The 18,412-nt window shown below is 40.8% G+C and overlaps 1 protein-coding gene across 2 annotated transcripts in view; it reads right to left on the bottom strand.

The window, feature by feature from the left end:
* The window catches only part of CDC42 (cell division cycle 42), a 40,786-nt gene that overhangs the window by 21,995 nt on the left and 379 nt on the right, over window positions 1–18,412 (bottom strand). The window contains exons 1-2 of one of the 2 annotated variants that reach the window (XM_065421457.1): window positions 9,165–9,216; window positions 4,302–4,443 (exon numbers count right to left, since the gene is read on the bottom strand). In XM_065421457.1, coding sequence (XP_065277529.1) covers window positions 4,302–4,406 — 105 coding nt within the window. In that variant the 5' untranslated portion in view covers window positions 4,407–4,443; window positions 9,165–9,216. Of the gene's footprint in view, window positions 1–4,301; window positions 4,444–9,164; window positions 9,217–18,412 lie in introns of those variants that run through there. The other variant, XM_065421456.1, reaches the window with a different exon arrangement.

Genomic DNA, 18,412 nt, shown 5'->3' with positions numbered 1-18,412 from the left:
TAGGCGATGGCATAGAAGAGGCATCTCCGCTGTCTCCTTCTCCATTCCTTCCTCAGTTATGACTAGCGGGGAAGGTGGGAGGGTCATGGAGTGTATATGTTCTTCGAGATGTGTTGTGCACAAGTTACTGTAAGATAAGTAACTTTTTTCTGAGTGATTGTGCACATATACATTCCACTGTAGGTGACTCAACAACAGTTCCCTTTCAGATGGAATGACTTGAGATCTAAACAGACTGTAGCACCAATTTGCCAAAACCGGCGCCATCATGAGAGGCTTGCATGATGGCATAATGTGTAGAAAAGCTATGACCATGTTGGTGCCTTCCATCTTTCAACAAAGGTTACAGAGTGTCTAGGAGAAGATCTGAAGCAGTGGTTCTCAAACTTTTGTACTGGTGACCCTTTTCACACAGCAAGCCTCTGAATGCGACGCCCCTTATAAAAAAACCAACACTTTTTAATATAATTAAACACCATTATAAATGCTGGGGGCAAAGCGGGGTTTGGGGTGGAGGCAGACAGCTTGCGACGCCCCATGTAATAACCTCGAGACCCCCTGAGGGATCACGACCCCCAGTTTGAGAACCCCTTATCTAAAGAATCTAGTACACTCCAAATAAAATGCCAGAGCTCTATGAACATCCAATGGAGAGTTTCCTCGGCCTGAGAGGAATAGGATTTCGTGAAAAAAACTGAAAGGTTAATGGTTTGATTTAGATGGAAGGCTGACACTCCCTCAGGCATAAACTTAGGATGTGTATTAAGGAACACCTTGTCCTTACAAAAGACTGTAAAAGGAAGGTCAGCAAGAAGAGCTTTAAGTTCTGAAACCCTCCTCATGGAAGTGATTGCCACTAAAAATGTGATCTTCATAGACAACACAGACAGTGAAGTTGTCATCATAGGCTCAAAGGGGGCCCACGAATCTAGAGAACTAAATTTAAATCTCAGACACAGGAGGGTAAGTATTTAACTAGGCCTTTTGAAAATCTCAAAACAAGAGGATCAGAGAAGATGGAAAATCCATCTATTGGCAGATATGCTGAAATAGAACCCAGGTGAACTCTCAAAGAACTATCTGAGAGGCCTGAGGATTTCAAATGTAGGAGATACTGCAGTTATGCACGGACTGGACTGTGACGTGGCAATACTTTGTGGGACTGTGCCCAAAGGGGAAAATCTCTTCCACTTTGATTTGTGTGTGGTTCTAGCGGACTTTTCTGCTACTCACCAAGATGGTCTGGACCTATCGGGATCACAGTTTCTTGAGTATTCAACCAGAGATCATCCATGCAGTAAGGTAAGTGCAGAGATTCACCCTAGTTCTAGGACAGAAGATCTGCCACTAGTGGTGAAGTTCTCAGTGAACAGATGGAGAGGCAACGTAGATCCGTGAACCAACAATGTCTTGGCCATGCCCGTGAAATGATGATCAACAATACTTTGTCCTGTTTCAGCTTCCTGAGAATTCTGGGAATGAGAGGAACTGGAGGGAATGCATATAGGAGCAGATTGGACCAGGGAAGAAGAAATGCATCTATGATGGAACAAAGGCCTAGGAGCTGCAGGCAGGTATACACTGTTATAGGGCCATTGGAAAGGCTGCTATAGTTCTATACCTTTCCACTGGGAGAGAAGCCATGACTATTGAGGTATGCCCCTCTTAAAAATATACATTGAGTGGGTTGAGACCTCTCCAAATTTAGTTTCAGACGTAGACAAATGACGACTTAATGACAGGCATCTGATAACTCTGATGTTGAATCTGGTCTCTTGATGCTGCCCACATCAGCCAGTTGTCCAGGTAAATGAAAGTTTGAATGCCTAAATGACAGATGTGCTGCTAACACTGACATACACATGGTGAAGACCCTTAAAGCTTATGACAAACTGAAAGGGAGCACTGTGTACTGGTAGTGGTTGGTGCCTACCACAAATTGAAGGTAATTAATGTGGGAGGGACGTATCACAATGTGGAAGTATACATCTTGTAAAATCGAGGACAGCTCCCAATCTCCAGGGAAGAAGCAAGGGTGACCATCCTGAACTTGATCTTTCTGATGAATCCGTTCAGCTTTCTTAAGTCTAGAATAGGATGGAAGCCCCCAGATTTCTTCGAAACCAGAAAGTATCGGGAATAGAAGCCTTTCCCTTCATGTTGGTAAGGAACTTCTTCTATTGCTCCCAATTCCAGAAAAGACCACAGCACTTGAAGTAACAGTCTCATGAGAGGGGCCCTGAAGAGGGACGAGGAACGTGGGTTGCTAAAAGGAACTGGATAACATATCCCTCCTTAACCATGACCCACTTGTCTGATGTAATGTTTTCCCAAGCACGGTAAAAAAAAAGGATAGACGTGACTCAAAAGGAGATATTGTTGATATACGGTCTTCAAACAAAATGTCAAAATGACTGTTTTGAAGATGTCTGATGAGAAGGGCCCACTACATTAAAGACAGCTGTTGACGTCTAGGAGATCTTGGTCTCTTCTTAGGGGGATATTGAGGTCTGTATTGGAGAGAGGGTCTAGTGCAGCAGTTCTCAAACAGTGGGTCAGGACCCCAAAGTGGGTCGCGACCCCGTTTTAATGGGGTCGCCAAGGGTGGCACTAGACTTGCTGAGGCCTGGGGCTGAATCCCAAGCCCCACTGCCCAAGGCCAGGGCCAAAGCCCAAGAACTTCAGCCCTGAGTGGCAGGGCTCAGGTTACAGCCCCCACCCTGGGGCTGTCAGGGCTGAAGCCCTTGGGTTTCGGTTTTGCCCCCCCGCCCACACACACACGGAGCTCAGGTTTTGGCTTTGGGCCCCCCATCTGTGGCCTTCTCCTGTTTCTCTCTCTTGTGCCCACCTGACCAGGATAACAGCCTTGCATGTGGCACATTGTTTAGAACCAGGGATTTCTTCATAGTAAATCTTCCAGGTAGTAATAAAAGTATATATAACTATACTATTCTACACTATATACACTAAACTACACTTATCGTATAACTATAACAACTTTATAGAGAATGTTTTCTAAAGCTGGTTGACCAAAGCTAAGGCTACATGGAGCTCCAGCTCTTGCCACAAGCAGTGAGAAGAAAGTCAGAGGAAGGCGGTGAACATGCCCCTTTTATGCCCCTGCCTGAGACCACGAGGAGAGATGGGGCACATGCGCTGACTAGTGGTACTGCTGGCAAAAGTCTCCAACTCCAGTGCATTGCGTGCGCACACCCCTACAATGGAATGTGTATGTGCCCAATCACTTGAAGGAGAACTAGGGAATCCGTTCCAGTAGAACCAAAGCTTGTACTGCCACCCGAGCACTCTCACGTAGTGATTTTTTTGCTCCTCCGAAGGAAAGGAAGACGGGGTTCTAGATACCTCCCTCCCGCCCTTGGTTCAAGACCACAGAGAGGATTAGGACCTGTGGGGTGATGCTTCCTAGAGCTATCAGATTGATCCTCTGCAGCCACACCTTTGCCATGCTTCTTCTAAGCTTAAACCGGAGAGGGAAGTATATAGATACCTTGTACCAACAGACCTTCTGATCCTTGCTGGTCAAATTCCTTTGGCTTGATTCCTACAATCTTAAGTCTATGGCTACCTCCACTACCTCTTAGCCCCTAGATGGGTCATGAGACAAACATGGGTCCATCATAGAAACCGAGGTACTGGAAGCCTCAGAACCATAAGACTTGATTGCCAAAAACTCTTGCAGTAGGAGAGCCTGTAGGCAGTTCTGCCGCTTTTCTTGTCCTCAGGCTCAAGATCTTGCAGATGGAATATGAGGAGGGACAGTAACACTCCTCAAAGACAGGAGAAGCAGTGCGAGCACATGCATTTGAGGCTGGAAAAAAATGAATGGTCAGGAATCATCCCCATTTAAAATTACATCTTTTAAGCATGTATGCTGCAAGTTAAAAGAACTTGAAATAATCCCACTCACAGCACCCAACCGTACTGTCAACAGATGAGAGGGTTAGGTCTTCAGATGAAGGCTATGCAGCAGGAACAGATAAATCACAGACAAGAATTCACTTATGCCAATGTCTCAAAACACACAAAGAGAAGCATACAGAAGCTATTATAACTTTTGCTTATTATAAGCAGAATGTGCCTTGAACATGTTGCTTCCTAGCTTGTCATGAGACGTCAGGTCTGGGTACCAAGTAGAGAGGGAGAGATGTGATAAAAGTAAAGATCTGGGAGGAGCACAAGAAAGTAACAGTATACAGACCATAAAAACTACAGAATTATGATTTTCCTTTTGCCCGCCCCCAACACCCAAAAACAATGACATTTTCACCCTTTATACTCACCGTTGGTACATATTCCGATGGGAATTTGTTTGTTGTGTAAGAAATTAAGAGACATGTTTTACCAACAGCACCATCACCCACGACCACACATTTAATTGTCTGCATAGCTGAAGTCCGTTAGTATATCAAATCCAATTTGAATCTAAGGGAACAAAAGAAAATATTTAGATTTTTTGCTTACTTTCTCACAGAAAAGCACTAAGTGTCATTATCAACCCAGTTTCATCGAGCAGTCTCAACTACAGAATGAGCATCTTCGATCACTGGAGCCCTCTGGCCAAGGTAGCCCCACACTCTCATAATTTCACACAAGCCTCAAATAGGTCATAAGAAACTGGTTAATACACTAGGTAAGTTTTAGCCTTAGTCCAGTGGATATTTTCTATTCAACACACCTATTGGTCAAGTTATGGTATCAGCTGGCATCTTGCCTCCAACTGGTGGCAAACAGCATGAAGAAAAAAAGAGTCCAGAAAGCAACTTTCTGGGAAGGGTGTCCAGAAGTCCATATCACTTACAGATGCGGCAATGCAAATTAACTGAAGAGTACAGGGTTGGGCCACGACAAAACTAACTTAGGCTTTGTCTACACCAGTTGCTCTCAACCAGGGGTCCAGGGTCCCCAGGGGGCTACAAGCATATTTCAGGGAGTCTGTCAAAATAATCCAGAGAGCAAGGCCGGTGTTAGACTCACTCGGGGCCCAGGGCAGAAAGCTAAAGCCCAAGCCCCACTGCCTGGGGCTGAAGTCTGAGCAACTTACCTTCATAGTGCCCCATGGCATGAGTCCCCAAGTAGTTGCCCTGCTTGCCACCACCTACTGCCAGCCCTGGCTTTTAATCTACTGGATATGCAGAAAAACAGTTGTGGCACAGGTGGGCCGTGGAATTTTTATAGCATATTGAGCAGGGCCTCAGAAAGAAAAAGGTTGAGAACTGCTGGTCTACACGACCACTTTTGTTGGTAAAATTTTTGTCAGTCGGGGTGTGACACACACACCCCCGACCGACATAAGTGTCACAGGCAAAAGTGCTGGTGTGGACAGCTTTATGTCGGCAGGAGAGGTTCTCCTGCCAGGGAGAGCTTTCAGCAGTACAGTTGTGCTGCTGTAAAGTCTGTAGTGTAGACATAGCCTTAATTTGGTTGTCAATGTTACCTTCTGTTTAGGTAGTTTCTGTCAATTATTTCAATTCAACCCAAGTATTTTAATGCAATCTGCATTTTTGTAACAAGTTATTCTCCATCCATGTGACGGAAGTGAAGAATTACCAGTTTTTCTTCAAATGCTTATTTGTCTTCAGAACAGATCTGGAAATTGTTAGACATTTTCAGCGGTTGCTAAAAATAAGGTTTGCAATAGAATCCTCACTGCAACCTTATCTTTTGAGCCATGGGTGCATAAGAATTAAGCCAATTTTAGGAAATGGTAGCAAAGAATTTCTCAGAACAAGATATAAAGCACCATCTGGCATTTCACTCCTTCAGCACAGTCATTTATACTGCTCTTTTCATACACATTAAGCCCTTCACTACGAGGAAGACTTATGTAGGCATGGTAGATAATGACATTAATCCTCTACTCCGTGTCATACTTTGGCTAGCACCAGAAAAAACAGGAATTTGCTAACCTATGTAGACCTGGTAGAGTAAGAAGCATACGTAAGCTGCAAAAATTCCAACGTCTAATCTGATGCCACATCGTAGGGAACACACTCCATTCATGTGCCCAATACTTAGTTTCAATAATCTGGCCCCCCAGGAGAGTGCAGGGTTAGTGTATTTTCAAAGGACAAGCCCTTGTTCAAAAGGATTACTGGTAAATGTAGTCCTTTCATTCAGGTCAATTTGACTACATATTTGAGGTTAAGACCAGTGATCAGAGAAATATTTAATGACCTACACAATCTCCCTTAATATTTTCACTACATTCTATGGCACTTGCATACAAAGGCAGAGTTTAGCATTTAGTTATAAGAACAAGGAGTACTTGTGGCACCTTAGAGACTAACAAATTTATTTAAGCATAAGCCTTTGTGGGCTAAAACACACTTAATCGGATGCATGCAGTGGAAAATACAGTAGGAAGATATATCACACATATACATATATACATACATACATATATATATATATATACATATACATATATATATATACATACATATACATATATATATATACACACACATATACATATACATATATACACACACATATACATATACATATATATATATATATATATACATACACACACACACACACACACACACACACACACACCATGAAAAATGGGTGTTGCCATACCAACTATAACGAGTGTAATCACTTATAGTATGACTGAGGGACAAGAATAATGTTTCAGAGGAAAAAAAAAAATGTCAGTGAAAAGCAGACAAGATGGAGACCAACTCAGTCCTGATTTAAGAAACAGGATTCTTATTTTAAAAAAGGGAGAGGAGGAGTGTTTTAGAGCAGTGATACTCAGACCTCAGCAGTTCAGAAGCCAAATTAGCAATCAGCATTACCCAAAAGAGCCACAGTAGTGTGAATTCATTGTTTCACTTACTATAATACTATATATTTTTAATATATAAAATTCTCACAGCAAATTAATAATTTAGTGCAAGTAGATAACTTAATTGGTTAATAACATAGTAAAAGCACAGTGTTTTAATATGTCTCCTGCAGCTCTTTGCAGCACACATTAAAGAGCCTCAGTCTGAGTATCACTGTTTTAGAGAAACAGATCCATAAGATAGGGGCTAGACTACTTTACTTTTAAAATGATTTATGGTGAATCATTCATGCTAGGATGCAGAATTGCACTAAAGACATAAGGATTCAGATGCAATCCCCATCGGTGGCAAGAGCAACACCATTGCAGCTGCTGGCAATACTATAATATACCCGATGCAAGAAATAGCTAAATATTCATGTGCTTAGTTGTGGGAGAAATAAGGCAAAAGAAAGAAGTTGAATGTCAGAGAAGATAAGGGGCAAAAGAAAGTTGGTTAAGAAGTGAATTGAGCATAGACTAAGCTTTAGTGAGAATTACTGGTTCATTTTATTCAATTTCTACATGAAAATGGAAGGAGTATAGAACTCCAACTAAGTTACCCAGTATATTCAAAAGTGACACCAGGACACAACTAACAAGCTCAAATACTAAGTGTAAACCAATTTAAAACAGATCTAAATTATGAATATGCCACACTAACTCTCCTGTGGGATCCATTCAGAAAGATAGGCTGATCTGTATTTTTTTGTTGGATTTGCTATACGGTAGGCTCTCTCAAGCTGTGTGGCCAGGCTGCATTGGTAGGGAGTGGAGAGTATCCGGGCGAGGCCTGGAACTCACGTCCTGTTTTCAAGAGGGTAAGTTAAAAATGTAAGTTGCTGCATGGGCTTCTCAGTTTTTTGTACCTTTGTACCAACTTTAGTTACCCACCCAGTCACCCACCCAGCAGCGCTTCCTCTGCAATGACTCTTCTTGGCCATCTTTGGGAGTCACTACAATACCAGCACTGAGAACAAGATAACTCTCTTCTCCACTCTATGTGCTCCACTTATTGGTGACTACAGCCAGCCTACAATCATCAGAAGGAAACTGTAGCACAGGGGTCAGCAACCTTTCAGAAGTGGTGTGCTGAGTCTTCATTTATTCACTCTAATTTAAAGGTTTTGTGTGCCAGTAATGCATTTTAATGTTTTTAGAAGGTCTCTTTCTATAAGTCTATAATATATAACTAAACTATTGTTATATGTAAAGTAAATAAAGTTTTTAAAATGTTTAAGAAGCTTCATTTAAAATTAAATTAAAATGCAGAGCCCCCCGGACCGGTGGCCAGGACCCGGGCAGTGCGAGTGCCACTGAAAATCAGCTTGCATGCCAACGGCAGGCATGCCATCGGTTGCCTACCCCTGCTGTAGCAAATAGCAGCTCCCAGGCCTTAATCTCCTTTATCTCCCATTCTGTTGTTCTCCCCTTGGAACATTACCCCAAAATTCCACTGAAGGCCACTCCCAGTTTTAGTTTGGATAGGTTTTTCCACAACTAGGAATGCTAAACACACACAATGACACTTTGTAACGAAATGGATGAGCTTCTGATTGTTTAATTATAAACTTTATAGCTTCAGCCAATATGAACATGTGGCCTGAACTAATCTCCTTTGACAGGAGAGTGAGGTGTGATAGTAAAGAGTTTCAGAATCACTTGCTCTAAAAGATACCAAGTGCAATAATTAAATACAACAGGGAACATCAAAGATACACAAAAAAGGAAATTCCTTTGTGGAATTTAAACCTGTAACTGAATCTTTCCAAGTAAGTACATGCCAAATAACCCCTTTTCAATAACATGTATAAAATACTCCCAAATACAGTGGTGTCCTTTTAAAGACACATTCAAAAGTCCTTTTGGGAGGGGGGCGGGGGAGAGAGGGTAAGAGTCAGGTTTAAGGATTTATCCATGCTGGTTATTGTCCAAAAAATCTTGGGCCACAATTTTTTTCAAAAATCATATATACATTTCAGCTTTTAAGGCCATATTTAGGCACCTAAATAAATGGCCTGATTTCCAAATATAGATTTAGGATCTGAAGTTTAGACCTCCATTTCTGAAAGTCTTACCTGACACCTAGTGTAAGTCTAACAAAGGAAAATTAAACATTATCTACAGATTTAAAAAAAAAAAAAAAAAAGAGTGCACACACACACAGATTAAGAGAAAAAAATAATCTAGTCCAACACAGGATACGAGCAAATTCCTCACACCCAATAAAAAGTGCATCATCTGCTGAGAAAAGCAGGAAAATACTTGTTCATACTTTTATAGATTGTTCCTGCCTTGAAGTACTTACTGTGTCCGTGTGTGTGTATATCTAGTAGGAAGGGGTCCTTGGGTGTTATTACCTATAATTAAGATGAAATTATTTATATAATATTTCCTTCCTGTGTTTGCCTCCTCTCCATGTTTTCTACCCAGTCCATCTCTCTATTCCTTTCCTTTTTACTTAAGGACCGTTTCTATCTGCTCTATGAAGTACATAGCACATTATAAATACAGTCTGTCCCCTTAGCTCAGCAAAACTACTAGATTCCTACAGAAGGAGCTTCAGTGGTCAGGAATATTAAGTGTCACTTAGTTTCTACCAGCACACAAAACAGGTTGATGCACAGCTCAAAGAGTTACAGAAGTAGATGCCTTGATTTCTTATTTAAGCACAGTCTCTTATCAGTAATTAAATTAAAATGCAAGTTTCCTGATTTACTTCCAAATTTAAAACAAAAAAGCTAAAAGGTTCCTAAGGCAACGTAGTCATCCACACATTGCAGACTAGTTAAAATATGCTCTAGTTCAACCACAAGTTATTGGGATCATTGCAAGAATTAGAAGGCAATTCTATGGGCTGTTAGCAAAAGATCAGACAGACGATCACATCCCTTCTAGCCCTAAAATCAGAAGCTATAAGCTATTAAGTTTTTACCTTCACATATGTAGTATGAGCAATTAAATTTGATATGGAAAACATAGCTTTTCCATTTCCAGCCTTGAGTCTAAGTTTGGTAACTTACACTTGCATCAATGCCTCTTTTTTAGGTTAAAATGTACATACATCTATCTAGCCTGAGGAAACTGAGCCGTCAAATTTGTGTACACATCCTGTATTAGTTTCCTGTTGAGCGCCAGCTGCATCACAGCTTCCTCTTTTATGGACCATGTAACTGCGGCCGTTTCATTGCATGGATTGGCTGAACTTAAAAGTTCACTACAGGTAAATAACTGCCTGTTGGGAACTGAGAACTTATTTAATCAAGCTCTTTGGAACATCAAAATTCATTTGCAACACATCAGCTCTATTACAAGATCTGAGATTAAGTCACAAATTACTCAAGTAAGGAATTTGCTTAGTGAGGCATTTTGCTTGTTGAATGCTCATATTTAATAAGACCTCATTAGAACAAAGTGAAACTATTTTTGAAAGTGGTTTCAGATGCAAAACTATGTTTTAAATGACTTCATGGCCTATTTACAGCATTCGTATTACTTCTCTAGAAACCAAGGCTAAATGTGCTTCATAATGCATGGAATCAGGGACACAGTGGAATCACACGGATCCCAATTCCACTCATACTGACCTCCCTTGAACACTTTGACCCTTCCCAGAACACAAGTATTAACCAACAGTGTTAACTATATAACTGACAGATTCCAAGAAATTAATGCACTGTTAACATTACTAAAGTTCATATTTTAGTTTCCATTTTCAATAAAAAATACAAATTCAAAGCTATTTACATGTAGAATCTACAAGTTCCAGCTGCCTTATTTCTGCTGAGCATGAGACTTTCCTATGTCTATTAGCTAGGTATTTAAGTAGCACAATTAGTAACTTGGATTGCAATGATGGCAAGACACTTAACTCAGAGTACATCTCTAATGCACCAAAAAAAAAAAAAAATTGTATTCCTAACTTGAGGTGAAACAGTAGTGAAGGCAACTGCTTTTAACCCTGGTTAGCAGCTCAAGTTCAACTCTCCCCCCATTCCCTATAAGCTTTAACTTTAGCTGCTAAGGAAAGCTAAAAGCCAAGGTGCCATGTCTTCACTGCTATTTAAAGTCAAGTTAGCGAACCTGAGATAAGCACACAACCTCTTTTTGAAGTGAAGCTATACTCTCAGTTACTTTCTGTACTTATTTTGAAAGTTCACAAAGTAACCAAAGAGCATCTTACCTGAAGACTTCTGATATTGAAGTTTTGCATGGAAAAAAGCTACCTAAAAACACAAGTACTTTTTTTACCCCTGTTAATTCAAATTGGTTTAGAGCTAATTTGAGCAAAATTCCCTTTCAAAAGTGACTTCTAAACTGAGACCAAGCATGGAAAATTTCAGCAGCTTACAAGCACCTACAAAAAATAAAAATGAAGGTTTATCTTCATCACCAAAACAGCATGTGTAGTAAAATGGCACACAATCCCATGTAAATGCTTGTTCACAGTGCCTTAAGAAACTGATATTATCTTCCTAATTTCCACCCCACCAAAGATGTTACAGGGATGGGGACACATACCACCCCCATTAACTTGCTTATTTTTCAAAAAATAAGCAAGTAATTTCAGGTTGTACACATTCCCTCCAGTCTCAATTTTCATCTCCCCCTCCCCTGCCTTTTCTTTTGTTAGAGATTTCTTTCTGCCTTACTGCTGTGTGAAAGGTTGAGGAAACTGACCATAAATGAAGTGCTGTTAAACACAAAGTATATAAAGTGAAAAATAAAATGTTTTGCCTCTTAAGTTTAGTGATATTCGGTGTTACTTGCAATAACAGTAGGTAAAAATGTCAGATTTTTTATTAATTTTGTGCCCTTTTAGTTTGTGGATGTAATTATTTGTTCACCAATTCCAATACCTATTCACAACTTTTTCAGCTAATCTGTAACTGATTAGTTGCTTGGCTGGCTCTTGACATTGTTTGGGTCTGCTTACCCCATGGTTAACCCTATTAGTAACCGTGAAAGCTAACAGTGTTTAACTTTTGCCAGTGCCCTACTCTGACACACTGGCTTCCTGTCACTGGCTGAGCACACATTTTTTGAAGCATGGATAAGACCATGCCCATGTAATTGGTTTTGACTGATCATCCTTCCTCTCAGCTCTCTGTCCAGTGGATGTCCCAGAATATTGTGCTCTGTGTGTGTGTCTTCTAGGCATTCTATCCCACCACAATGCAGTATTGTAATCTGTGAGATAACTAAAGGCCCATCAGTAAAATGACAAATTATATTTGCCTCCTTCTTTGAGTAGCTGTGGTGTCAGATTTCACTCAAGTGTATGAAAGGAGGATAGCACAAAAAGCATCCTGAAAGCATCAGACTACTTAAAAATTTGTAACGTTGTCAAAAACAACCAACTCAATTTGAAGAGGGCTAGAAACCTGGCCAAAAGCCAGACTAAAGAGAGAGGTTCCTCTCCATGCAGCCTAACCACAGGAAGGAAGTGAAGCAGTTGAGAGTCATACCTCCCTTGTGCAACACCAGGTGCTGACCATTCAAGTGCTGTGGTGAGCATGGACCTGATAAAATTCAGAAGCTTACACTGCTGTTGGTGACTTATCCCAAGAGTAGGTATATGCAGAGGCCCCCCTAAGGAAGAAACAGCAATTACTGAGGCCAGAAAGTGGAAGAGGAAATCTTAGAACTCTAGACCTCCTGCCTCCCAGTTTTGTGCTCACTACCCAGCGGTTCTCAAACTGTGGGTCAGAATGCCAAAGTTGGTCACGACCCCATTTTAATGGGGTTGCCAGGGCAAGTATTAGACTCGCTGGGGCACGGGGCTGAAGCCCGAGCACCGCCACCCTGGGCTAAAGCCCAAGCGCTTCGGCCTGGGGCGGTGGGGCTCAGGCTCTGCCTCCCCCCCAATCTGCCCAGGGCAGCGGAGCTCAGGCTCCACCCTCATACCCCCACCGGGGGTCATGCAGTAATTTTTGTTGTCAGAACAGGGTCGAGGTGCAATGAAGTTTGAGAATTGCTGCATAAGCTAAGGAAGCCTTTTCTCAACCAAGAGCAACAGCAATTCTTACAAGACCGTGTTTCTGATAATTGCTTAAAAATCTCTAAAACCCACCTCTGCAGAAGGTCAGGAGAGAACGGAGTTAAGCTTATAGTGCAGGAGGATCAGGCACTTCCACAGCATGGACACACTGCACTTGGAATGTCAAACTTGCTGAACTCAAACCAACTCTACTGCACATGACCAAAGGCTTAAAAAAGCAACCAAATCAAGACTGAGTTTTACCAAGCAGCCAGAAGACACTTCTTAAGGGCTATTCCCATGCAAAATTTCAATCTCCTTCACCCAATTCTATCAGCCTGAAACGGTTTTAAAAATAAAAATTGCAGATTTAAGTAGTTTGGCCAGGGGAAGAATTTCCCCATTAATTTCACAAAAACAGAAGTATTTTTGCTCATCTTTTCCAAACAGAGTTTCGCTATTGGACAGAGACCAGGCATAGTAAATTTCAGTTTGAAAGGTGGTTAAAAAGGAAGTAACTAAGACAACTTCAGCTGTTGCTACAGCTATATTATATAGAAATAGAAGGTAGATTTTGTTTCAGTTCAGAACCATAAAGTTGAAACCACGGACAGCTACACTCCTAATCTTCTCTTGCCTTGTCTATTCCCTCCCACTTCTTGTTACATTGACTTGTTATATTTGGTCTTATTTCTTTTGCAAGCTTTTTGGAGCAGTCATAACTTTGCCAATATTAAGCAAAAGGACACTGGCATTTCTAGATTTAGTTACAGTGGTGTAAGTTTTCAAAACACAGAAAAGGCCCATGCCACTTAGCATAATGGGGCCCAGATCCCGAATAATGCCTCTGGAGATACTATGAAACAAATGATGTTTCACGAATGGTATGTGATCAGTTTTCAATTTTATTGTCTATTCCTTAGACAGTTGAAAGTACCGTGTACAAAAAGTTGGATGCTCACACAGTGATGGTGTGGTAAGAGATCCTAAATAGAACAGAAGGTAAAGTACCAGCAGAACATCTGAAATTCAGAAGTGTTGATTTAAAAACCTTGGTGTGTCTTTCTTCTACCTTTCTAAAAAATTTAATAATGGTATCAAAATCTCTCTCTCTCTTCCATCTCATTCCTTTTCATTCAGAAGAAGGATCTGCATGGTGACCTGATGATGCTGTGTGCAATTTGGAGATTTAAACTGCTTCTCTTTAAAGTGGGAATCATTAGCAAGAGACAGAGAAGCAGCAGTTCAAACAATTAAATATTGGTATCTCTAAAATTCTGCACCTTGCTTGCATCAGTTTAACTTTACTGTGTGTCTAGGGACTAGAGGTGTGTGGACTTGTTTTTTTCACCCAGCAATTCAATGAACTACAGGATATGTAGCAGAAAACCGCAGACCATCTCCTGCCTTAAACTAAGTTCTTCACACCTCTATGCTCTTCCCACTGATTTTAGACATTTATACCCACACTACTGTAGGGAGGGACGTGCAAGAAGCTGTAACAAAGGCTACAGAAGGCCTTATAAAGCAGCAGCAGGAGATGGACTGTATTCCCATATGGCTGTGCAAACTCAAGACATCCACAGTTCTGCACCAAATTTAAACCCGACAATACACGACATTCACTTTAGCAGACTCTAAAACTATCAGAATTGGTGGCAATTCCCTCTCACTGATTCCTTTGGCTAACACGGCATATAACCTATTCATTATGGCTGGGATTTTCAAAGGAGCTTAAATAAATTAGATTCCCAACTCTCCTTGAACTTCAATGGGATGTGGGTGCCTAAAGAACAGAAAGTCATTGACAGGTTGTTGATATTACAAGTCAATTAAACAAAATCTATCTAGGCTACTGTTACTGTAATGTTGCTTATAGCAGTGGTTCTCAATCAGGGGTACACGTATCCCTGGGGGTACGCAGAGGTCTTCCAAGGGGTACATCAACTCATCTAGATATTTGCCTAGCTACATAAAAAGCACTAATGAAGGTAGTATAAACTAAAATTTCATACAATGACTTGTTTATACTGTTCTATATACTGAAAATGTAAGTACAATATTAATATTCCAATTGATTTATTTTATAATTATATGGTAAAAATGAGAAAGTAAGCAATTTTCAGTAATATTGTGCTGTGACACTTTTGTATTTTTATGCCTGATTTCGTAAACAAATAGTTTTTAAGTGAGGTGAAACTTGGGGGTACGCAAGACAACAGACTCCTGAAAGGAGTACAGTAGTCTGGAAAAAGTTGAGAGCTATGGGCTTATATTGTTATTATGTATGTTATGAGGTTCCAAGCAGGGATCAAGGCACATCTTCCTGATTTGTAGGTCTGCATACATTCAAATGCTAAAAAGTTAAATTTAGAATATTTATGGGTATGGCTAACAAGATCTAGGGCATTTTAGTTTTGGTACTAGATCAAACGTCTAGCAGGAAGAAAGACTGTTATACTGAATCAGACCAGTGATCCATCTGGTCTTGTATTTGTCTCCGAAAGTGACCCATAGTAAATATTTTACAGGAAGGAGCAAAATATTCCATAATGGATACTTATAGAATCACATGCTCATAGAATTAGTTCTTTATCAGTTCCTTTTCAATTTATCATTGTTTCTGTATTAAGAGACTGGACAAATAAAAAGCACCCAGATTACCTGCTCTATACTATTCATTATTTTGTACAATGATTATATCTTCTCTGATCTCCTAATCATTTTACCTTCCTCATTTCTAATTTTCTCTGTGCTTCCAATCTTGATCATTTTTAAATGATCTGGTTGTCATATTGCCAGCTACATTATTTATTACTACAAATAATTTCAAATCTCAGCAAATCAGGGATATTTCATGATCAAAGTCTAGTTTCAGATTTTCTGGGGGAAAAAAAAGATTCTGGGGAACCTGTCTGGAACAAACGGTCACTTTAAGGCAAACAAATTTATTCTAACAACATGCCAACCATACACCCAGCTACAAGGTAATCAGACTAAATGCATCAGTTACAGGTCATGAAAAACACAACCATAAGACATTACATATATGCACATACAGCTGTCAAAGTTTCACCATATAAGCAAGTTAACAAATCTTGGACATGTTCCATCTTGCATCAGAAGCAATGTTTGTCACCATTCTCTGTTCAATTACTCAATGCAGAGACTTTTAAAACAAGGTGCTCTCTTTACAAAGAATGGTAATAATGGAAATATTGATCTACTGGTTCCAACACGCTGAGTCAATTCTGTGCTTGTACATGTCAATATGGACTTTTCTATGCTAATTTTTCCTTCACCACACTCAAAGGAAAACAAAGATTAGCATAAGCTGCCATTTTACAAGATTGTACTTTGAAGTTTGCCATATTCACGTATTTCCAGTGACCAAAAGCTTCAGATAGAAAGTTTAGGACACTAACAAAATAATTTCTATTTTATTATGAAAAAGTTACTCCTTTACTGACTGAAAACGATAGCTCTGAACATTTATAGATCTACTGCATTATTCTAAGCAATACCATGATATTTCTTGACCCATTTCTCAAACCCACTTTCCAAAAAAACCACACACCCACGACTTCCTGGGCACTTCAATCTATAATGCTATACAGTTTAAATACACCTCATTTCCCCAGAAGCAAGCCATACCCACAGGTAAACCTGAGACAAAGGACTCAATCACAAATGGCCAAACTAAACTATTTCTGACTGTATTAACTGTCAACCAACATGGCTTCCTCAATGTGGTCTTGTTTACATTATGCTTTTGGCTTAAAAAATTCCCAGCATTGTTAACACTACATCCAGTGGAGTTTCACAAGTGTTATTGTAGACAAGGCAACAGGCTTTGTACCATCCTTTTGTGAAGATCTGCTCCAAGAATTTTCACCATACAGCACTTTGAATAGTGGCTACTGCTTGGACTCTTGCCCTTGCTAGCATTTCCACTGTACTACTAGTATATACACCAGCATGAAGTTTTTCACACACGAAAAAGGGCTAATGCAAGCACAGTCTGAGTTGCCAAAAGAACACTTACAATACAAACAGGGGGAGGGTTTGCACACTACAGTAGTTCATATGTATCACTTTCACAATACATTTGAGATTTGGAAGGAATAAAGGGGATTTATAAGTGATCTACCAGCCTATCCTCCAAGCAGCACAATCTTATTCTCTTGTAGCTCTTGCCAGAAACAAAATGACATGACCATGGAAAGAGTTAAAAAGGGCCAAAAATGTACACTGTACTGGAGGGGAAAGTATGCTATCCTATGTGCACCTGCTTTTACACTACATGAGATAGCCCATGACGGGCTGCAAGAGAGAACAAGGCAAAGAAAACGGCTTCCACGGACAAATCATAACTCAGATGATGTCAATGACTATTTTCGAGTTAAGAAACAAGGTTAAATGACCAGTATCAGAGGGGTAGCCGTGTTAGTCTGAATCTGTAAAAAGCAACAGAGGGTCCTGTGGCACCTTTGAGACTAACAGAAGTATTGGGAGCATAAGCTTTCGTGGGTGAATGCCCACTTCTTCAGATGTGGTTCTTACCCACGAAAGCTTATGCTCCCAATACTTCTGTTAATCTCAAAGGTGCCATAGGACCCTCTGTTGCTTTTTAAGGTTAAATGAAACTACTGGTTCTTTTTACAGGAACTCTATTAATGTTGCAGCTCAAGTAGATCAACTTTAAAATATCTAGGAAGGAAGTTACTTTCATTCATTCTCTTTTGTTCATTACCTAAGTAAAAAACAATCCTGTAATCCTTTTAGACAAACTAGTATTCATATATTCTAGGGCATTACAATGGACCAGAAGGCTAAACCCATAACATACAAGTATACCAAAAAGTTAATGTCATATTACAGTTAAAATATTCAATGAACAAGAAGCAGGAAATGAAAAGATAAGGCTGGTAAAGTAATATTAAGCCAGCTCTTCTCTGCACGAGTGTCATTAGGTGGCTGATGCATGATATGTGGCATCTACCTTAGACAAAGACAGGGTGGTTTCTGTCCCTTTTACACATCTAGCTTGTCATAGCAGTGAAGTACTGGAAATCTGAATTTAAAGTTAAAAAGCTTGTATGTGCAGCATATGCCAGGAAATAGCCAGGTGCTGAGCCCTCTGCCTCCCATCTCTGCTCCCAGTATAGTGGAAGTATAAGCCTTCCGTGTTGGGGGTGCAGCCCAGTAAGCCCCCTATAACTGGTTTCATACACAGAGACCTGCGCGTTTGGCTCCTTGTGGATTGTTGTTAGCAGGATGGTAGTGCAGACCCAAGGCAGGCTGAGGCAGCAAGGCGTGTTCCTCCCCTACCCCACCCAGAGCGAGGGCCGGGGGCCGGGATAGCAGGGGGCCGCCGGAGCCCCTCCCCACGCTGGGAGCGGACACGGGCGCTGCGGCCGTTCAGAACGGACGGAAGGCGCGAGCGCCCCGGCCCGGGGAGGGGCGAGCGGAGAGGCCGGGTCCCACATCCCTCCCTAGTGCTGTAAAATGTCGGCGACTCGGCACAAGCAGGAAGTCGGCGCCGCGGGGGAGGGGGAAGCGAGCGAGCGCCCCCC

Source organism: Emys orbicularis, chromosome 22, assembly GCF_028017835.1.
Source record: "Emys orbicularis isolate rEmyOrb1 chromosome 22, rEmyOrb1.hap1, whole genome shotgun sequence".
Classification (NCBI taxonomy): Eukaryota; Metazoa; Chordata; order Testudines; family Emydidae; genus Emys; species Emys orbicularis.
This window is presented reverse-complemented; position numbering and strand designations above follow the sequence as displayed.